We start from the raw sequence: 23302 nt of genomic DNA, 5'->3' as shown, positions 1-23302 counted from the left end.
TGATATTTTAATTATTCGGCGGAGGCCTCCCATGTCTGTCATTTTGAATTTCTCTCTCTGTCTGGGCCTGTTCATAAATCACTGCAGTGTCAGAAAGCAGATGAAAAATAAGTCTTTCATCACAGAGGGACGGGGTGGAGGGGGTGGGGGGGGTGGTGAGAAAAGAGGGCAGACAGAAAGAGAGAAGCAGAGAGCGAGGAAGAAAGAGAGAGAGAGATGCACAAGGAATCCTCTTATGTGCCGTAGTGGTACAATGCTGAAAAGTGGAAAATACATTAATATAAAAAAAAAAAAACGGAGCTTTTTTTGTGACTGCAGAGCTGTACTTTTGGAAAAGTTAATCCCAGAGAATATATAAGAATAGAGTTAATCCCCCAGTCTACATGAAAGAGCATTGGAAGAGGAATTCGGATGCCCCAGTGATAGATGGTCTCTTCGACTGATAGATTCTGAATGAAGTCCTTCACTCTAATCTCTCCCAAATGGTTCAGTCTCCATCTCAGCCTCAGTAGAAGAGCATTAAACTATGGCTTGGTTTACATGCAGCCTGGTAATCCCTCAATAGGACTGACTGAGCCCCACTGCAAAAGGAACCGACTCATTTAGACACTTCAGTCAGACTAGAATAAACTTAGCCGGGTTTCTCTTTTGAAAAGTCTTTATTCTAACACAACAGCTCTGTGCAAACAGCTATTTGCATCAGACAGCTCCGGTGCATTTTATCCACAATGAGATATGTGACAGTTGAGTTAAATAATTCCTAGTTAAAAGAACGCCACTGGTGGAAGATTCTGAATAAAAGGATGAAAAATACTGCAAGCAACTGAACCTGCTGATGGACAGATGGTCGCACCGCCATCAGACATTCATGTATTCTACTTTTCAGACGACCAATTAGTGTAAAACTGATAAACCTAACCGTGCATTACCCCAAAGCTGATTAAATGATTACATAAAATTTTAGGATAAAACGCTGGAGGAGACCTAAACACAACTATCCACATGAACTCCTTTGCATATAAACAGCTAGCCTGCTCCAATATTCAGATAACGTTGCCGGTGTTTGAACGACGGCTACATCTGCATGCAGCCGCATGCTGATTTTCTCCAGGTGGAAGTTGGTCAGATCAGCTTTGCCTCTTTCAACTCTGCAACCATTTGCAGGGAGAACTCAAACTGACCTGAAATCCGTGTCCAAGGACAGCCATCTTTTATTCTGCACTTTGTCTAAGTTGAGAAAAGAGACACGTTATTGCTAATCAGACTCTAACGGCAGTTTGTCTCTCCACTGATTAAAGAGTCTGATTTGTGCACTAAACTCGTCGAAGTGGGGGTCGGTAAGGTGAAAAAAATTGCATTTAATTCAGAATGATCGTTATTGCCGCATTGTTTACAGTGAACAGTCACACAATGCAAGCATGTGGCCATTCTACTTTTTATATTCCCAGTGTTTTGTCAGAATTGAGCTAATCCAGTTTGTCAGATTTTGGTTGTGGTGTTTTTAATATTGAACTCACCAAACCAAACGCTACACTCTAGCTGCTGTGGCAATAAATCACTGAATCATGAATTTTTGAGGCAACCGACGGCGGCAGCGTTGCCTTCAACAGGCAGACTTCCAGCTGGGACCAAACCAAGCCGAATAGCACATTCAAAATAAGAAAAGTGTAATGGCATAATATGATTGTCCATAACGCTTGGTAAAATTACCTGTCTGTTCAGGTTCCTCACTGTTGGCAATATCCAGAGCAGTTCAGATGGAGGGCTGTGGTATGTGGATGCTAACAAAAGCAGACAGGCTCATTATTGGCTCCTTGGCTGTGTGGCAGCTGTGGGCACTGCCAGGGGCGCTGGATAGATGCAGGATGGCTGCACTGCCAAGGGGGTCTCATGGAGTGTGTGTGTCTGAATGTATCTACATCTCTGTGTGTAGTTTCTGCTCGTGTCTGTATGTGGCATGAGAGATGACACACAGATTCCTCCCAGGCCCTCTCCCCTCCTGCTTAGGCATCCTGGAAGATGCCTGTCAGACAGTATTAATTAAATGACGGCAGCGTGCTCGTCTCCCTCTCATGCTCCGGCTCATCTGCTCAATATGAATTACAAATACTTATCAGAAGAGACAGATATCCCCTCCAGATTTACAGATTCTCTGCGCTGCTCCTTTTGTCTTTCTTTCTTCCTTTCCTTCTCGGCATATGCTGCAGTCCATTTGCCCTCCTTAAAAATGTCATGGCTCATTTACTGAGTCAAATACTGGAACTCCTTATTACACAATGGCTGTTCGGAGGACCATAATTATGTACACTAGTGATTAGGGAAGTAGACAGGGACTCTTGATGCTACGGAAATAAGGAGGAAGCCATTATTAAATCTATTAAATCTGCTATAAAAGTAGAATCAAGGAAACTAGTCCATGCCCGGGGATGCACGCGCCACAACTACATACAGACTTCCGGGGATGCGCGCGCCACAACTCCGCGCAGACTTGCCAAAAAGATGCATAAACAGCGTAAATTTGGGCAAAAAGATCTAACATTGATGAGTCTAAATCTAAGTCACTAAATCACATAGGGCAGAAAATTGCTGCACTGCTCTCTATGGGTTGAAAGGCATGTTGCAATTCTGGCCACGCCCCAATCGGCGATGTCAAATCAGGTGTTATTTACCAACTGTCAAAGACCTGCTTTGACATCACTGATTGGGGCGTGGCCAGAAATGCCACTTGCTTGATAGTTTGAACCTATAGAGAGCAGTGCAGCAGCAACTTTCTGCCCTATGTGATTTAGTGCTGATTGACTCGTTAAGTTTTGACATGGCACTTTCTGTGGGCGGAGACATTTTCCTGCCAGTGACTACACCTTCCCAACATCAGTCTGTGACCCAAAAACAATCATTTCCAGGACTTGCCCTTTTAATGTGGTTGTGACCACTTCATACAGCATCTCCCTTGGTGTAAATATCATGTCTAAACTCAAACTATTTCTTCATTTAAATTGGGTACCGGTACTTTTCCACTGGCAGACCGCAGAACATTGCACATGTTGAGACTCTTGGTCTTGCGATGCTGGTGAGCTGATCCGTCCTTGGTTCCAGCTTGGCTGAGGGCAGCGTCTGAGCAGGAAGCGCCTATCAGTGCCTGTGGCCATCGGCTCTACCCGTTCAAGTCTTTCTGGATCTGTGATGAGGCATGTCTATATGGCTGTCTGGCTGAGGGGAAAACTACAGAAAATACACAACTTCAGTCACAAGTCTAAGTATTGGGAGAGTGAGGTAAAGTTGGTCTTTCTTGGTGTTGACTTTTCCACTGTGTAACATGTTAAAACAATGGCACTAGCAAAAACAGGCCAACTTTAGCTCACTGTCCCAAGGCACTTTTGACTGCATATATTGGGGAAGAGTTGGCTGGTGGAAGTCAGTATTACTGTGTTCAGGCAGAATGTAAAATAATTCATGCATAAAGTGTGAATAAAGTGAGTTGAAATGTTGCAGATCACTCAACGTAACTACTTTGGTAGAGAAAGTGCCTTTGGTGTCTCTGTCTAAGTCTGGTTGAAACCACCTGATAGTCACCTTGATGTAAAAGTCATTCCCAAAGCTGAAGTAGCCCCCAGTTTCTTACTTGAGTTGGAGGTGGAGACACACTGATGGCTCTAATGCAACTTAAATGAGTAGAGTTAGACTGCAGCGCCTGGCAGAGCCACTCAGTTTCACTGAGGAATGCTAAAAAGCCAAAGAGCCAAACTCGTATTCAAAAAAGAGTCCACAAATCTAGTTCAGTACCACCTCAGGCACTCCCTGGTGTGTGTGTGTGTGTGTGTGTAAGAGAGAGGGTAATGTGTGTGTGTACATCTGTGTGGCTATGCCCTCAGGCACCTCCCAGCAGTTGAGTAAGCTGTCACAGTGTTACCTCCTGCTCAGGGGTACCAACACACACACACACACACACACACACACACACTCTCATGCACGCTCAAAGGGGAGTGCTGTTTAACTGTCATCACCTGCTGTAGTTTTGGTGGGGAGTGCTGTGCTGCTAGAGCTGCAGTCAGGATGTGTGTGAGCAGGAGGACAGCAGGGTGGAGGGGCATCTGGAGCTTCCTTTAGTGGGATACAAGGTCAGCAAGAGGCCGGCAGGGTGGAGCCAGTTAAATGCTTTCTGTAGCCTTATGCTCTTAAACTGTCACGATGGTAGTGTTTGAATCCTTGGTAAATTGTATTGTAATGCAGTGGAGGCTAATGAAGCATTTGAAGGGTGGATGTGTGTGTGTGTGTGTGTGTGTGCGTCTTTGCCCCCCCATTTGGTCCTCATCAGTACAGAAATACAACACACACACACACAGATGTATATTCACACACACATACGCTCTCCCTCTCTACTCCCTTACACACAAACAGACTCTCTCTCTTTCTCTCTCTCTCTCTCTCTCTCTCTCTCTCTCTCTCTCTCTCTCTCTCTCTCTCTCTCTCTCTCTCTCTCTCTCTCTCTCTCTCTCTCTCTCTCTCTCTCTCTCTCTCTCTCTCTCTCTCTCCTCTCTCTCTCTCACACACACACACCGCACTCCCCCTCCAGGTTGTGACCAGAGGCCAGTGTGGTAGCAGAGATCTGTATGACTGTGTAATGAGTTAGTCACACTCCACAGACCTAACGACTGCCTCGAGCCCGCAGGGAGAAACTCAGCTGGACAACGCAGGAAAAAAAAACTACCGCACTCCTCGACTCCTCTCTCTGCGTTTTGCTCTCCTTCTGTCTTCATCTTCTCTTGCCTTTCCTCCTTCTTCCCTCCTATCTCCTCTCCTCTCCTCTCCCCTCCTCTCCTTCAAACATTTCCCCAACAACAACCAACCATAAAAATGACTAAAAGCGCCACATATCTTCCCTCCCTCCCTCCTTCCCTGCCAACTATCCCTTTCCCTCCTACCATCACTCCATTTTTCCACTATCAATCTAAGTGATGAAGGGAGACGCATACTAAAATTGTTCGGAGCTCTCGTCCCACCGCTGCAGTATCCCTGCTCTCTAGTACAGCTTTGTTGCTGATTGGGGCCCTTCAATCCTTTTTAGTTTACGGCCTCTGCATAGATAAGGAAATGCGATGTGACTGGACTGATAAGGAGGAATTGATTCCTCTCTTCTGCAGACTTTAGGGAAGGGAACGTAAGACGAGATGCCTGGTAATCGGATTCCTCCCTGGAGGACTGTGTGTGTGTGTGTGTGTGTGTGTGTGTTGGAAAGTGATAGCGTCGCTGTTCTATACTTCTGTTGTGTTACGACATGGACACAATAGAACAGCAGCGTCAAAGGGCAGGACAAGATAGTTTAATGGGATGGGAGACGCAAAAGAGAGAATGGGAGAGGAGACGGCTTATTAGCAGGGTTCCTACAGTACACAGATCTGTAAAGTCTGGAAAAGTATTGGAAATTAATTTGATCATTTCCAGGTCTTGAAAAGTTTGGGAATTGCGCATATAATGTTGTTATTATGAGGAATAATCTTTAGTTATAGAGTAATTTTGGACCGATATATTGGGGCGATTTCATCCTTTTCTTAAATATCAGATATCGGCATTATATGACATTTTATTTTCTTTGCATATTTTATTGTTCATTTAATTTTTCAATAATGTTTTTTGTAAATTCATTCTTTTTTAAAGGCCTAATGTATCCCAGAGTTTCCTCTACCATTGAAAAGGAACGATGCGTCACCCTGCCTTTATAGAGCTGCTAACCCAACAAAAAAAATGCCATTAGTATGTATTAGTTGTAGTGTCCCATGCTCTAAACACATTTTCAGAGGCTTTTGAAAACAATGAATATCTGAATCTCTGTCATTTGTTGGCATGAAAATGGTCAATAGACATTGAATATCGGCACAGAATAACACCTATTTGCGACTTCTGTCTAAAAATATGGGTATCATTCTTCAAAAACACATATCGAACCCTTTATAGAGTCACATGGCCTAGGTGACAGTCACATTGCCCAGTCATTACTAGCTTACATCATACTGAACACAGACTAAAGTCTTCAGATCCAGTCGAGGAATGAAGGTCTGGAAAAAGTCTGAAAGTCTGCAGAGTTTTGAAATCAGTCACACGGTTTCAGATTGAGGAGTGTAGTAGTGATTGGTTGACTGCTGGACACCAGGAAGTTGTATTACTTTAAGAGGAACAGGCCATTCTGGTTCATGAGTGGACTGATTGTGCAACCATGTGCTTTCGGGATTATCAGATATATGACTTCGAATCGGGATTCTAGATGATACACAAATCCGGCAAGTTATGTCTTACTGTAGTTGCGTTAGCCAACATGGCCGACCAAACATGCATTTGATTAGTTGCCTAGATAACAGCTTACTAAAAACATATTCATCATCTTATTAATCTCCTTTCCTCATTCGTATGCAGGCACACCAGCGGTGTTGGTGTTGTTTTTTTAAAGAAATGAGCAGCCAGACATGAATTAGATACTTCATCATCTCTATGTTTGTCTTTATTTTTGACCCAAAAGCACACAAACGACATAAGGCATTGTTATTCGAACCCAGATCATTACCTTATCTTTCTCTCTTTCTCTGCTTCTTTCAATTAGTCCCCCTTGTATGCAGCCTGATAAAACTGAAATGAAAATAATAATCCTCCATAAATAAGAGAGAAGTTTTGATTTTAACAATAAAGGGGAATGGAGAGGAATGGTATAAAAGAGAAGAGAGAAAGAAAGGAAAGTGCTTCCAGTGTTGCTGAGCCTCAGCAGGTGAAAGAGTGGAGAGAGTTGTGACAGAAGTTGTGACGGTTCGGTGCACTTGACTGGCTTTTCTTTACACTTCATAACACTCCTTCTGCCCTTTCACCTTCAGATAGAAGAGAGAGAGACAGAGAGAGAGAGCGTGACCCGCCTCCACGCACGCACACACACACACACACATACACAAGCCAAAAATATTCACAAACGTCATTTCAGAATTTCAGAGAAAATGCATACGGGACTGTGTTGAAATACTTGTGGTAAGCCGACATCTCTTTTTCTCTTTGGTAGCAGAGGGACACACTACGATGGTTTTAAGAACTACACTGTGCATTTTAGTGCAAGAAAATCAAGATGTTGAGTGTGGCAAGTGAGTGACAGGTCTAATTAGACCTTAACAGAAGCAGGGAAGCGATGGAGTGTGTAGTTTTTCTTAGCCGTAACAGTGGCGAAGAAATTGGGTAAATGCAGTAAAAGTAAAAGGTTCATGGTTCATTAGCATTTGTGATTGATCTGTGCTTGATTGGTCCAATAAATGTTAGAGGACAGTACTGTATATAGCCCCCTTGTTTGGTGCATCACTCTTCCTTAATTAACTCACAGAGAATGTACAATTTACACAGCTAGACCCATCCAAATTGACCTGATCTGAAGTGTTTTATGTTGGCCTGGTTATCCACCAAAAGTTTTTAGACATGTACAGAGAACAGGATTTATCACTGAATCAGAATCAGGATCACTTGATTTGCAAACTACAATAAATGTACAGAAATTTGAGTATCAGGAGTACAATAGGACAACAGGATCTGGCATACAGTTCGAAGGTGATAGTGCAACGCATACTATGGACATACCGCTTTACATACTGTACATGAATGTAGCATTCTATATCTGTGGATTATTAAGATTTTTAGTAATATTAGTACTCAGAACAAGATTTGTAGAAAGCGGAAAATCAGTGTTCATATGTTTTAAGTTTTTCAGAAACCACTCCAGCCTAGTAGGGGCCAGATCATTGTCAACTGTTTTGAAAAAGGATCTTAGTATCTGATCTCATACACAGCTCACTTCAGCTTAATGTCACCTCATCAAACTTGATCAATAGATACAAAAAAACAGTCTTAATCACTGGTTGTCAAAGTGGGGTCCGTGGACCCCAAGGCGTGCTTGAGGAGGTTCCCCAACAAAAAGAGGAATAGTTTAATTTCACTATACAGTTTTCCAGACATTATCCTGGTTAGAGACTGTATAATAATGACTATCTAATCATAGGCTGCACTCTCACCACTGTTTACTCCCCACGTATAAGCTAGACAGTTCTACGATTCAAATTACTAACTCACAACAACAACAAAATGTCAAGAGGTAATTTTGCCAACAATTATGTTTGTCATTGTACTTTTGTGCTCCGGTACCCTTCACATTTACTTAGTTTTCTTATCAGCCTCTATGCTATTCCATATTGAATTATTCCCATTTGCCAATCCCTGTGGCTGCTGAAGGCGATAAAGCCTATCTGCACTGACTCGAAAAGTTGCCCTCATATCATCCACCGTAAGAGGGAATTGGCCCTGTTACTAAGGCCCCACTTCATCAGATTAGTCGGCTGTAGTTTAATTTGATGGAGTGCTCCTCGGTAATTCAGTCGTTCTGATCTAATTGGCAGTGTGATAGACACTTAATTTAAGACCATATATCAGCTTTCCCTCCCTCTTGGCTGCTTTAATTTGGTAACTGGAGGGAGAAGGGGAAGGGTGCCTATAAGAGGGGCTTGGAAATTACGCTTAACTCAGGTTAACATGTCCTTTTTTGTCCTTACTTGGATATGTACATGCAGCGTGTGTCATTCACTCACTTTTTTCCATAGAGAAAATGGGAAAGTTGGCCTCTAGTAGGCGTCTTTGACTGTGAGATGCAGTGTTTCCCATACAGAGGCACAAAATCAAAAGTTGGTTAGTGTATAGAAATGGATCTAATGGGTTGATCTCTAATGCGCCCGATGTGTGCATCACGTCATGTTTGTCATTTGGAGATGCACAGATCAGCAGACCAGCAGCATTGTACTCAATCCACAGTCTGCCAGTGTGAAAAAACAAAACAGAATGCAGGCAGAGTTCATAGAATTTAGAATGTCATTGTCACAAAGGCAGCAAATGATCTAACCACAGACTCAGACTCACAGTTTCATCTCTGATCGCTGTTCACCTGCAAATTGAGACAGAAAACTCACGTTGCATTCATTTGGAGAAACATCAACAACAACATCTGCCTTTTAGGAAGGAAACCATGGAGAGTGATTCCCATCTTGCTAAGCCACACGTATTTTTAAGTTTATTATTTAACATAAAAAGATTAGTAGAGGATTTTGCTGAAGAGGTAAACAAGAGACAGACAGTCAGGATAGACTAGTTGTTTGTGTTGAAGGATTTACATTTGTGTCCAGTTCTTCTTTAGCTATATTCACATTGTAAATTCACAGTTAGTTTGGCTGTTGAAACAAAACTATGATGAAGCTGTGATGAAGCATGTTGACCTTGAATGAAGCTACACCAGGTGGTCTTATGGTTATTTGTTTCATTAAGATGTTGCCATTGCATTTCTTTCAGCATCAATGCAAATGGTCGCTCGACTCAATGCCCTTAATGACGATCGCCATGAAAACATCAACTGCATGTTTGCGAAAGTCCTGAAGAAAGAGCGTTACCTTTATGCTGAAGCCTCTAGTTTCTCTGGAGGTCCTGCTGAGCTCGACTGTGACCTTTCACCTCAGTCTGCTGTTGGTCTCGGCTTCAAACCTGCTTCTGGATTTGAGAGCCTCAATATATGGGAACCAATAGCCAGCACAGCTTCACCAGCATACAAACTGCTCTTGGATATGGACAAAGGAAAGAAAGAGTCTCGTCTCATGATCAAGGAAAATACTGGAGCTTCCATCCACCCAGCTCAGCTTGTTGAGGCTCAATCCAACCTGATCCGCCTTGTTGAGGCTCCAGTGACTGATGACATCAAACTCATTGAGAGACTGAGTCAGCTTCAGCACTCCCCCTTTGGTTTTGACGATGACTACCACCTGGAGGCAGTTGAACAGAGATACCTCTATGCTCCCCCAGGTGACTCATCTGGATTTGTGGCTGACTGCTGCTCACCCTGTGGATCCACTCTGGTCAAATCCCACTGTGACTTGAAGAAGGAGGGATTTGATGAGGAGCTCCTCTACGCTTCATCACATCTCTCTAGATTTGTGCTGGACTGCCCCCCACAGCATGGGCTGGGCCTCGACTCTGGACCATCTGGACAAATAGGAACCTGTTGTCAGCAGCACTGATTCTCACCTGATGCAGTTCCTCTCTCTCCTCCTGGAGGAGGGAATTGATCAAAAGCACATGAATGCTTCCTCATCAGCGAGTTCTACATTTATGGCTGCCTGTGCTGCACACCATGCCCCTACTCAGGATCATCTTGATGAATGGGAGCCAATCATCAGAGCTGATTCTAAACTGTTGCTGTTCCTCCAGGACTTGGAGAAGGAGGAAGAACAATGTCCTGAAAGCTCTGTCACCGTCCTGCATCAACCTGAATGTTGTCCCAATGACAACCAGGCTGACCACCCTCCACCCATTCAGGAGGCTGAAGCTTCACTTCATCCACTCTTCTCCGTGTGTGTGAGGCTGTTGTTCACATCAAGGCATCTACCAGTTTCCTCCATGAGACCAAGGACACCAAGGATCTGTCCTGTCTGACCCTGGAAAACACACTTCCACCCGTCCAGCTGGTCGAACCTGCAGGACCTCAGAGTTCCAGTGCCAAAGACAGCCTGTCTGCAAAACCAAAGAAGAAGAAGCGTGGCTTCTTTTCTTGGCTGTCCCGCATATTCCAGAGGAAGAACAAGAAATCTGCAGCAGCAGAGACGCCGCTCCAACAGACCTGCCAAACAGGAGATGAGCCAAAGCCCTCCTTGACTGCCCTCTCACCTGCAGTCCACTTCTGAACTGCTGTCACCTTCCTATCCACTTTACAGAATCAACCACTGAATCATATTATTTCAATACACTTGTTTTTGCACCCTACTGTTACAGTGTCTTTGCACATTTCTTCAAAACACACCTTTATTCATGCAGTTATGCGTAACCTGTAGCCTAAAGCAGTGAAAGTGTAATGAAATGAGTAAATTTATTGTAGCATTAGAGATGTTTTCCTGTGTATCTCATTATAAACATCAAAGAGTCAATCATGTTTATCTTAATTAATCATTGCACTCATAAAGTATCAAAAACATTTAAATTCAGAGATTGTATGCTGTTGAAAGACTTGCTATGTTGTGCTGACCTGAAGATTGTAGCTAGGCCATTTGCAATAGACTGAAGGTTAATGTGCACAGAACATGTTTTTTTAATTAATGGTATAAGGTGGTATGAAGAGCAAAAACAAATGGACACATTAAGATTATGGTTCATATTTAATGTCTTTTGTTAAGTGAAATCCATCAGCTGATGTCCTCTCCAGGGATTCAGTGGCATGGCACATCATCCTAAACGGTTAAATTCACCCGTCAAACCACTGTCAGACCACTTTTTTTAATCCACCCCAGCCTGGATAACTGCTGATCATCACATATGACTGCAAACAATTTAGAACAAAGCAATAAAAATGAACCACAGACTCCACCAGGAACCACTACATCCCTAATATTGCAGGAATTTAAACTGGGTTAGAGAATGTCCACTGATTCCACGTGGTTGGTGAGACATGACATGAGTATTCTAACAAATAATTTTCCAGTGTGGCTGAGGAGGCTGATAAGACAGTAGCCTGCGACACTGTGTCGGTGTTTTCCAGGTTAGCGAATCGTAGTGAGTGCAATCGTCCATAGTGAGGTGAAGTGGCCGTGAGGTAAAGAGGTTACAAAGGTGATGGAGGTTGGTCATAGGTGCTTTGTTGTGTCAATGGTGTTTTCTCCAGGCTCTTAATCTTATTCCAGGTGAGTTTGGTGTCATGAAGGCTGTAATAACTCTACTAGGTTTCTAATAACTACATGAGCTGATGCACAGGTTGTTCTGGAATAGAGGAGGAGTTCTGCACCTGAAAAGCAGACTTGAAGATGAATTACTTGAAAAATCAAGTTATTTTCCTAAAGTATCCCCTCAGATATGATAGTAGGTCAGATTTGAGTGAGCTTGTAGTGAGTGGGGAGGTCGTCCTTCAACTGGAACAACTGGGTTCAAGCCCCCTGTGTCAGTAAACATCCATCCTGCTAAACTGTCCTTGACCAAAACACTGAAGCTCCAGGATTGCTGCTGTGTAGCTGACCCTGACCTTTGATCCGAATAAACACGAATGTCTCCTCCAGAAATCAATAAAAAATCCCACTTATCCCACTTACCCACCATATCAAGAGTATCCCACTTTCTAGATTTCTCATACACAAAGAGACATGCACAGAAAACCACACAAGCACACATTTAAACATCAAATTTGTGTGTGTGTGTGTGTGTGTGTGTGTGTGTGTGTGTTTTCCAGAGCGGCAGAACCATGCCAGAGAGCTGGCGAGGGAGGCTGACCTGTCACAGTGGGACGCTCTGGTCATCATGTCGGGAGATGGATTACTGTTTGAGGTAAAGACACAGACACCGACACACACACACACACACACACACACACATAAGCCCAGGACGCCTTAACTTCCTAACCCACAATGTCCAGTGCACTGTCTGCAGCTTATGTGATGCGAGAATCTTAACTGTGGTCTCCTGCTTTTGTAGACTGGTGTCCATTATGGATCTGGTACAGCTTTAATAACAGTATCTCTTCACACACATTCATACACAGACACACACACACACTCACATCCATGCACACCCAAACACACAAGTGCACTCATACAAATGTCAAGAATCAGACAAAAATCTATAATTTCACAGATTCCCCACTGAAAAACATATTAGAAACAAATGGATCTCAAGAATTAATTCGGTAACTGTTAGGTCTATCTGATATCCGTTTTATATGTATATGCCAATCGTCCAGGCAATTACAATACCCGCTGTGTGATAGATTTACTGGAGAGCAAAGAGTGTCTGACTCCATATGTCCTGTTACCACTTGAACACACACTAGTTAAAGTGTATTTCAATCTATCTATCTGATTAAACCTGTCTTTCCTGTGTCTGCCAGGTCATTAACGGTCTGCTGGAGAGATCAGACTGGGAGGAGGCCATCCACACCCCACTGGGTATCCTACCTGGAGGATCAGGCAACGCCCTGGCTGCATCCATACATCACTACTCTGGGTGGGTCACATGCATAGAATTAGAATCCTGCTAGAAATAACACCATGTATAGACGATACAGTAGATCTCAAGGAAGCAATAATGCTGCCTCCTACACCACCTCCACACCCAGCACCTTAGAAATAAGATGGTGTAGATACGGTAACATAACATACACAACAACTATGGGTGGGTGAAGTAACATTATTTTTACCGTAGGAAAGAACACTAAAAGTTGTTGCAGCCACTTAAATCTCTCACGCTATTTTGTTGCTTTTTGTAGCGTATTCCATCATGCCTAACCTGCAGCACATAACACCACAGAAACCAGTCTAACCAGTCCAGCAGCATAACTGATTTATGTCGCATGTTATCCAGTCACTGTGTTGTGACCTTCATTTGCTTGCAATCAGTGCATACCGCATGCAGGTATGGTCCTGTTTAAATCAGATTATGCAATGGGTCAGCCGGGCAGTCTAACTGGTCAAAGATGGGTTCCAACTATACTGGTTTATTTCCATGAAGCACAGCTACCTGCGCTTTAATAATGGAAATGGTCGCTGTGCAAATTCTTGTAACCAGGGAGCTAGTTGGCAGTAATATTAGCTTTTACGTTTTTTTTTTTTTTACACATTTTATACAGCTGTATAAAATCCATAATACCCCCCGAGGACATTATTTAGTCAGCTTTACTTCAGTGGTACCCATGCTACCCATGCCTAGCCACATAACTGTCATACACATAATCACAGTAAAGGATACTCTCTCAGGTATAATTATTGCTATACAATACTGTGGCTGGCTGCATACATAACCACTCCAGATGGGTGTCTCATCAATAAATAAACCTGTAAGATATAGTAGCTTCTGTGTCTTGAGTGTCAGTCATACATGGGCCCGCTTCCAAATCTTGGTGCTATTCAATCTAAAATGCATTCTGCCTTATCTCCTTGCTCAGAATTAATTATTGATGATTTGCTCATTTGAGTGAATCGTTGGCTTCATTCAAGTAGAAGGAAGGACAGAAGGAAGGAAGGGAAGGTCAGAAGACTATAACACAGTTGCAACGGCAACTGGGCAGAATCAGAATGAGATGTGTTAACATGCAAACTATACTATACTAACTATTCTTATTCACCTGCCTGGTAAAATAAAGATCCAAGTTTAAATAATGAAAGATGCATCTAAATTGTGCCTAGAGAGGACACCACTAAGTCACATTTTAAATATAAGTGAAAAATACATAAAGGAAGAATTGGAAACTTTTGCTTTTTTTCTATGTTCTTGGGATTCACTCGACAGTTTAAATCCTCGGACCGGTTGGAATAAACTGGGTCCCTTAGCTACCATCAAAGAGCCCATGAGCAAGGCATTTAACCCCCAACTACTCAGTGGAGCGGTTCAGCGGCCAGTAGAAGACTGGTTGTACTGGGCAGCAATCGGGTGTAAATGTATACAACCGAATGGAAAAGCCTGCCTGGGTAAATGAAGGTTAAAAGATGGTACCTAAGTGCTGCGGGTCTTGATTAGAGAATCCACCTCTCACTGCTGGTTCTTTCATTACCAAAGAATCACATCCATTCAGTCCTGCGACAGCGTTGGCCCATCAGCTTCTCACCACACAATGGTCCTCCAGCCAGAGCAGCAGCAACAATGAGAGGAAGGGACCAGACTCTGTATTGTTTACTCTCTCTCTCTCTCTCTCTCTCTCGCACCCCCCCCCCCACACACACACACAGTCTCCCCCTCTCTCTCTGTCTCTCTCTCGTCTCTCCCCCTCACACACACACACCACACACACCAGGGGCATCCAGAATATCTCCCACTGTGGCTGATGCAGGTTGTCCCGCGGTGGCCCTGGCTAGAATGCGTCTGGTATTATTCCCAGCTGAATGTCGGGGTTCACTGAGGCTACGCGCTGTATGCGGATCAGATGAGCGGGAGCTAGAACGTATCGGGCATTATGCGATGTAACAGTGTGCGGGTTCACATGAGTAGGGTGTTCAGTCTGTACACAGCCAGAATGAGTAGGAGCTGGACTGTGTCTGATGCTGTGTGCTGTTTCTTAAGTGACAGGTGTGTGAGCTGGAAAGGTGGGAGATGCCTGTCTCAAGTGAGAGTCTCCCTCCCCTGGTGGTTTACACACACTGCATCAAAAGCCGAAGATAGATGGGCAAAATTGCCTTCAGTGTGGAGGGGATCTGGCAAATTAATGAGCTTTAATGATCGGCGATAAGGAGCTTGTTCAAATTTAAATACTATCCAAGAACTTTGCTTCAAAATGTAGCCTGCACATCATCGCCTACCATTTGACTTTCATTTTATTCCCTTCTCTGGGGGCGTAAAAGAGTTAAAATTGCTGGGGGAGGCGAGTTGGAAATCCTATTCATTTCCTGACCTTTTTACCAGACAATGATGAGAAAGAAGCAGAGCAGAGGAAATTTAGATGAGACTATTTGGATAGCCAGACTGGTGAATATATTCAGCATGATGAATATGGATATATCTCCGGGGCTAGTGCCAGTGAACTCCGCCGAGACGTCCAGTCATAGCTGTAATTGGCTGTGGGTGGTAACAGCAGGCGAAGCTGCGTGTGTGTGTGTGTGTGTGTGTGTGCGTGTGTGTGTGTGTGTGGAGGGGGTGTTATGGTGACCTCCCACCCCTGTCTCCGTTCTCCCAGATGGGGCTGTCTTTGTTGTCTGACCGGCCTGTCATGTCTGAAGGCCCATAAGCTGATTCTGTCCCACCTCCGAGATCTGACGCTGCGGTTCCTGGTTCATTTAACCCCCCTCCCTACACACACACACACACACACACACACACACACACACACACACACACACACACACACACAATCCTAGGACGCCTACATCCCAAGCCATAATGTCCAGTGCACCTTCTTTCCTCTAGGGTGACTGCGTCTTATCTGTGATGCAAGAATCCTAACTATACTCTCCTGCTTTGTAGAGGCCGAGTGTCCATTATGGATCTGGTACAGCTTTAATAACAGCATCTCCATACTAAGACCTTTTGCCCATTTAATTAGCATGGAGCTACTGCTGCTCCTTGTAAGCTGCTGCTTCCACGTTTGGAAGTTTTAAATACAACCTGTCACGCATTCAAGTGCATTTGGTTGGAAATAATAACAAAATGAACCCTGTAATGAAAGTACTCTGTGGCGGCTGTTGTTTTATTTTAGAGAAAAAAAAAAAAGGTTCACAGAGCTACTTTGTGATGCAGCAGCAGAATAAAGAGGAAACCATGTGCATCAGGCATGTAATTCATGTTTTAATTAATTTATTGGCCAGAAGTTATTATATAATACATGACTTTTACCAGCAATTGTTGACCCAGCTGCCATGCTCTCTGCCATTTTTTCCCTCCAGACATGACCCAAAACATTACATATCAACTCATAATTATGACATTTCAGTGCTTAGATGCTTTGAGGAGCTGTAATGGTGGCTAACTCTTGTCCTCCCTCCTCCAGAGCCATGCCGGTGTCCAGCGAGGAGCTGCTGGTGAGCTGCGGCTTCCTGCTGTGTAAAGGCCTGGTGTCCCGCATGGACCTGGCCTCCATCCACCTCCCCTCCAGCCCGCGCCTCTTCTCCTTCCTCTCGCTGGCCTGGGGCTTCGTCGCGGACGTGGACGTCGAGAGCGAGAAGTACCGCCACGTCGGCGCCGCCCGCTTCACCGTGGGCACGCTGGTGCGGCTGGCTTCTCTGCGCGTCTACAAGGGCAAGCTGGCGTACCTGCCCGCCGCCGACGAGGAGGAAGGAGGCCCGGGCAGCGGCGTGACGCTGCACCGCGACAACCGGTCTTCGTCTTTCTGCCCGGCCTCCCTCCCGTGCCGGCCCTCCAGAGACTGCCAGAACGGCGCCCAGCACACCTTCCACAACTCCTGCCACTCCAACAACTCCCTGAAGGTGAGGCGGGCGGAGAGCACGCCCTCTCGCAGCGCCACCAAAGCCCTCGCCGGCCCTCCCGACGCCCTGCTGCCGCCTCTGGACCGGCCGCTACCCAGCGACTGGGTGGTAGTGCAGGAGGAGGACTTTGTCCTCATGCTGGCCATGTACCAGTCCCACCTGGCGGAGGACCTGCTGGCGGCGCCCGACGCCACCCTGGACGACGGCGTCATCCACCTCTTCTACGTCAGAGCGGGAATATCGCGCGCCGCGCTGCTGAGGCTGTTCCTGGCCATGGAGAAGGGAGCACATCTGGCTACTAACTGCCAACATCTGGTGTACGCGAGGGTGCAGGCGCTGAGGCTGGAGCCCCACTCACCCAAAGGTGTTATAACAGTGGATGGGGAGGTGGTGGAATATGGGCCGGTGCAAGCACAAGTACACAGAGGCCTGGCTAGATTAATCACTGGATGAATCGAACGGACGTCGCCGTCGGGGGACTAGAGTCGGGTCAGGCCATCCATCTCTGCTGTACTCTTATTCAAAGGTTTGGCTTGGCTGGCGGGGTTTAGTCATCAAACTCAATAAACTTATTTTAGACTTTCAAATTGGAAATGCCCAGGTACAAAAGCAAGGCTATGGATGTAAGACTCTTTCACTGTTATATTTTTGCTGTCTTCAAAGATGGTACACACACAGAAACCCCATGCTTCATTAGTGGTTCATGCTGTGATGTAGCGGGGACATTACAAGAAACAAGTGCCATGGTGCGACGTGCTCCAGTGGATATGGCGGCCTCACTTCATAGACATAAGCACTGCAAGGAGGAGAGAGGGACACACACACACGCACACACGTTACATCATCTGAAGCACATGTAGCGTTCAGCCTCCAACGAAAGGAAATCCATCGGCGCCTTCGCTCGCCGATACCTCATCTCGCCGTCGCTCGTCGCTACACGGAGGCTATCGCGTCTCTGCGGCGAAGCTGCCACATCAACTTGAGTTACAGCACCTTATGCAATAGCAAGGGATCAGATTTACGCCTTGGCGGCTCCTCTGCGGCAGGACGGAGATGCTGTGTGTGTGTGTGTGTGATGCAGCGGTGATATTGTCATCGCCCTTGTTTGAACTGAGGTGATTAGGCTTTGCGGCTGTTCATTGTGAAATCAACAGAAAGCCTCTAACACTCACCAGAGGCCATATGTCACTAACATGAAGTTTTGGTGAGTCAGCAGCTTTAGTCTGGAACAGTGGTGCTCGACCTCTCTGCCATTGCACACTGGTGAACCGGTGTACCTCCAGTTTTTGCTCAAAGGAAATATATGACATGTAACATCATTAACTGCTACAAATTCTACTTAATTTGACACTTATTGCCTCAAATTTAACGCAATTTGTCCTACAGCTCTTTGCATCCCTGCTTTTCTGATCGCAGGTGACAATTGGCCAACAAGTATTTGGTTGGATGGATTCCCGTGTTTCACTGAAGTTTGCCCTGGCATGGAAATAGAGACACCCATTGTTCTAGACCCAGACCCAATATGGCACCTCTTGGATTGGGTGACAACAGCCCCTGGAATAGCTGACATGCCTTAAACCCTCGCTAGCTCCATTCTGGTTTCCTCAATCGACCGCATTACCTTCATTTGACATGCAAACGGATTCACGTGTGTCAAACCATTTCATGTATCCTCCATTTTTTTTTTACCTGATTCCACGCTGATCTTAAAGGATAAGGCCGGTGTTTTTTAATGCATCGCTTACCGTCAACAAATCCTATGAAAATAACAAAATCAGCAATGATTTTGTTTTGCCAACAAGTCTCGTCCATGTAGCCGGTGCCCAATGAAGCCTCATGTCCCAGCAGCCACAGAACTCCATTGTATTAAAAAAACGATTAAAAACTCGTCAAAGAGCCATGCCGTTGCTCTGGGCAACATATTTCATCATCACGATGCACCGGGCCAGCCGACTTTTTCCTCAAACAACTTAATAAGCCGGCTGTAAACACTTTGCGATCTCAGGAAAGTAGTTCCGTAGCACCGAAAATAGTCCCCGGCGTAATGAAGAATTTGTTCCCATTTGAATTTGATTTGGTAATAACTACAACAGCCTGACTTTTTGTGGTAACAGTTAGCGATTTTTAAAATTGAAACTATGTCTTTGTGAGCTGTATTTCAAGGTTTTTAGCTTACAATTGCAGCCAGTGAGTAGAGCAAACGCATTGTTGATTTTGTTATTTTCATAGGATTTGTTGACGGTAAGCAATGCATTAAAAAAACACCAGCCTTATCCTTTAATACCGCAGCATTCATATTTAAGTCCTCCCACTTCCACTCAGGGGTGTCGCACAGGTGTAGCAGCAATGTAGCAAACGGAAACGGTGTGACTTCTGTGATGTCTGGGTGAGGAAATCACTAACTGCAGTAGAAGTAGATGATGCAGGTTGAGGGAGAGTGGATACACAGAAAAAGTTAACTGGAATGCATTGAACATGCGTATCAGAGGGTGGATCCTCCCTTTAAACCGCAGCTCTGGTCCGGCCTGCATGCTGGTCCAGGTGATCGATGCGTCGTCGTGCCTCGATCTGCTCTACGGCCGCATCCCTCCCTCCCTCTTTCTCTCCCCCTTTCATCCATCCATCCATGTCCTGCTTTAAGTACTGCAGTGCGCTGCAGAGCGTTCCCAGGGCTTGTGTGTCTCCGGCCTCAGCTGCTGTCACACACACACAAACCCACACACACACATGATCATCACCTAGGTGTCCTTACCATTGAGCTTTAAGTCACATAGAGGAACTGCTGACTAAGGCTTCTGGCCTCACAAAAGTCGAGATGTTTAAAGATTTGTGAACCGAGCAGAGTTTCATCACCGCATGATTAGAGCTGTATCTCACTCTTATGTGTTTTTTCATTGAGCTACAGAAAGAGCAGATGTGGGTGAAAATGAGGTTGAAAATCAATCAGGTGTTCTTTGCCTGTGTAAATCCAGCCCCGGTCCGCTCTTAGCGAGCTGAACTCTCGGGAGCGGGATTGAATATTCATGCCTTAAACACAAGGGGGGGGGGGGACGGGAGGGGGGGGGGGGGTTGGTTAAACAGCACATTGGTCAGTGTGGGGTGTGGATGGGGGGGGAGGGAGGGGGAGGGGGGAGAAAGTATTGACTTGTTAAATGCTGCATGAGGAAGGAGGCATTATGTTCCGGACTGGGCGCCCTGGTTCTTCCTCTTCACCACACCAGATCATGGGGGAGCATTAGCAGACTGTCCTAACACTGTGAAAAGAGACGGAGACGTTTCATACTCGTTTATTTCACCGCAAGGATAATAATACTTGGGGTATACAGCATCTACAGTGGGAAGATGAGGAGGGATGGCACCCACTGAATCTGCTTTAAATAACAACCCCACTGATAACAAGACAGGGTTTTGCAGGCCGGTGAGCCTCGATGTGCACCTGATAAAGACTGAGTGCCTACAGAGCGCTCCCCAAAAACGCTTTCATGTTTCTTTCGATCACCATGCCATGAATACGTGCGTTTGATTTCAAGCATTGGATTGTGAAAGTCAAGACCAATAATATGTATTTCTTCAAAAAAAAACGTTGTAAAAGATAATATTGTTTTATACGATGTGTTTTTGCACATTCTGGGGAAAAAAAACAAGTTTGTTGCCAATGCGATTTTGAAGCTTTCATGGATGGAGGTTGATCTGACGTCCTGTGTGCCATCTATCAAGCTGACAGGCCGCAACTCGATTAACACACAGTACATGTTTGGCTTAGATGATACAAGGACAGGATGATGCAGCAGGAATTTGACTGCAGAGTTAAAGCATGTGAAGACAAGCTTGTTAGCTTCCTTTTGCTGTCATTTTGGTTGAGATAATGAACTGTTGTTGCTGCGGTTTAGCACTTGACACTTGAGGTCAGACATGGGTTTAAAAAATATAGCAAATTAAAAAAAAAACATATTCGATTGTTTTACCCAGGTCTGAGTGAGTGCTACAGGCCTCCGTTTCTGAGGTTTTTTCCTATGCAAAGTCTACCCAGTTTGCTTGTGAGTGATGCTGTGGTCCTTGTAACTGTTTGGTGTGCCTTGACTGTGCTGCCTCCTAGTGGTTAGAATAGAGTAGTGCGTTCACTGAGTCCTCATCAGCATGTCCCGTGTGAAGGGGCTTTGGCTGGCTCCCTCCGACACGCTTTGAGGCGCGGACCGAGGGGAAGAGAACAGACGAAATATCTGAACTGAACATTCAATCAAAAAGTTTCGGTACCAAGAGACACAAAATCCACCTGTTCTTCTATCAGGAAGAACTACATAATTCATGTCAGGCTTCTCCCCAAGCTGGCACCCGATTTTGTGAACCGGCATCCCAAAAAGTTGTTAGTTTGAATACTTTGATACCACCTCATCACTATTGAGCAGAATCTCCAGTATTTCTGCTGTCTGTTTTGCCAAGGAGAATATATTAGAGTGACAGCCTGCGGCCTGAATCCCATTTCTAGCTGGAGGCCTGTGATTGAAACTCCAAATGAGGGCGAGCCGGGTCGTCCCAGTTAAATCAAACTAAAAAAGTATCAGATGATGAAGAACCTGATGTTCACCCCGCTGTCGGCAACTTGAAGACCGATGACGGAAATCTCAATGTCTGGCTATTGATCTGCTATTTTAAGTCTTAAACTGCTGCTTCTGAATTGTTATTGTCTTGTGAGTCTAAATGTTTATGGTAAAGGGGGGGAAAAAATGATTTATTTTTAATCAAACTGAATGATTTATTCTCTTTACTTGACGATGAAGCTGTATAGAGAGATCTATTTTTCCATTAGACGAATGTCTGTAATTTTCTATGCTCTAAAAATCAAAACGTTCCTCTGGAGTGTTTTCTATTGAGAAATAAAATGAATGATGAGACACACTGTGTGATACCGTACATGTTGTTCCATCCCTCCAAAAACATTAATATATATATATATCACATCATCTGCATCTGACAGCAACTATTGGGACACTAAGTTAAAGTTAGTAAATAAATGCCACGATATGTTACTATGGTACTGCTTGCAAAGTTTAATGCATCACTTTATACAGCTGTCTTAACGCAACAAAAGTTAACCGTAAAAAAAAAAAGAAATCAAAAAGGGGAAAAAAATAATAATAATACAATACACACACTCAGCATTTTGTACATATATGCCCCAAGCATCCACATGACTACTTAGAACTCAAGTTTGTGTTAAATATATATGTATTTATATATTTATATATAGTCATGACTTCTGTACAGAGGGAATCAGGCTACAAATCATAACTTTATTAGTTCTTTTTTTTTAATTTTTTTATATATCAATAACAGGCCACTGTGGAAATGTAGACATCGTACAGTCAAGTCTTGTGTGTAGCCCATTCAAAAGGCTTAAAGCAACATGTTACATGCTTTGGCTGTAAAAGAAACATCTCGCAATAATAATAATAATTCATGGTTAAATCTGAATAATATACACACATACACAGAAAATTGTACATAGCATCGTGTGCTCGATATCCTGCTGGATTTTGCTCAGAGATCTAGCGAGATAGCTTCACATTTTTCTGTTTTTGTTGACAAATATGAGAAAGAGAGGGTGAACGATCTTGGCCTGTAAACATAGCAAGAATGTCACCGCTCAATTCTTGGTGGGGCGTGTGCGTGTGCGTGTGTGTGTGTGTGTGTGTGTGTGTGTGTGTGTGTGTGTGTGTGTGTGTGTTCCCCATTCCAACAGCCTACCTCTAATGTCTTAAGACAGAGGCTGTGACCATTTCAGGAGGTGGAATGAGGAAAAAAAAAAAACGCTCCTCCAGGAATTGAGCGGTGGACATTTTACAAGTTTGGGGAAAGACGAGAAAGCAAACAAGGCTACATGCTACAGGTACGCAACACTCCTCCTGCCATGTAGCTGGAAAGGCAGCGAAAGAAGGAAGTCGGAAGTAAAAAAAAAAAAAAGAAAAAAAAAAGAAAATGCAAGAAGAGGACAGAAGGTCATGGATGCCTGATTGCCACGTCTGGTACAGGAATGCCAGTTTAAAAAAAGAGAGATAGGGGGAAAAACAGTGGAAAAGGCAAAGCAAAACAAAATACCCTCATTCTGATTTTTTTTTTACATCGCAACTTTTGGCTCGCGCTCCCCCCCCCCCCCCCCCTCCCATCACTCGCAATATACAACAGCACACTGCGCTCTCTCATTCAGAAACACTCTTTAAGCATCAAGGTTCTTTGTTCAAGTAAAAATTACCAGACAGCCAACGCTCTCTTGTTTGTTTCACAGATAACAGCGAGCACAAGGGGGTTTGGACTGACCTGTATAGCAATAATTAGAATCATAATAATATCTGGCAAAAACATGACGT

General features: G+C 44.4%; 2 protein-coding genes across 2 annotated transcripts in view; both read left to right on the top strand.

Annotated features, from left to right (window-relative positions):
• Positions 1-17810, top strand: part of LOC139921384 (sphingosine kinase 1-like) — a 33992-nt gene extending 16182 nt beyond the window's left edge. Inside the window, exons 3-5 of the mRNA XM_071911602.2 lie at positions 12263-12357; positions 12917-13032; positions 16502-17810. Of these exons, the coding sequence (XP_071767703.2) occupies positions 12263-12357; positions 12917-13032; positions 16502-17390 (1100 nt within the window). The 3' untranslated portion in view covers positions 17391-17810. The remainder of the gene's footprint in view (positions 1-12262; positions 12358-12916; positions 13033-16501) is intronic.
• Positions 9017-23302, top strand: part of LOC139930186 (CD209 antigen-like protein D) — a 202084-nt gene continuing 187798 nt past the window's right edge. Inside the window, exon 1 of the mRNA XM_078290418.1 lies at positions 9017-9074. Coding sequence (XP_078146544.1) covers positions 9032-9074 — 43 coding nt within the window. The 5' untranslated portion in view covers positions 9017-9031. The remainder of the gene's footprint in view (positions 9075-23302) is intronic.

This window comes from Centroberyx gerrardi, chromosome 3 (genome assembly GCF_048128805.1).
Source record: "Centroberyx gerrardi isolate f3 chromosome 3, fCenGer3.hap1.cur.20231027, whole genome shotgun sequence".
NCBI lineage: Eukaryota > Metazoa > Chordata > Actinopteri > Beryciformes > Berycidae > Centroberyx > Centroberyx gerrardi.
Note: the sequence above shows the minus strand (reverse complement) of the source record. Positions and strands in the feature narration are given on the sequence as shown.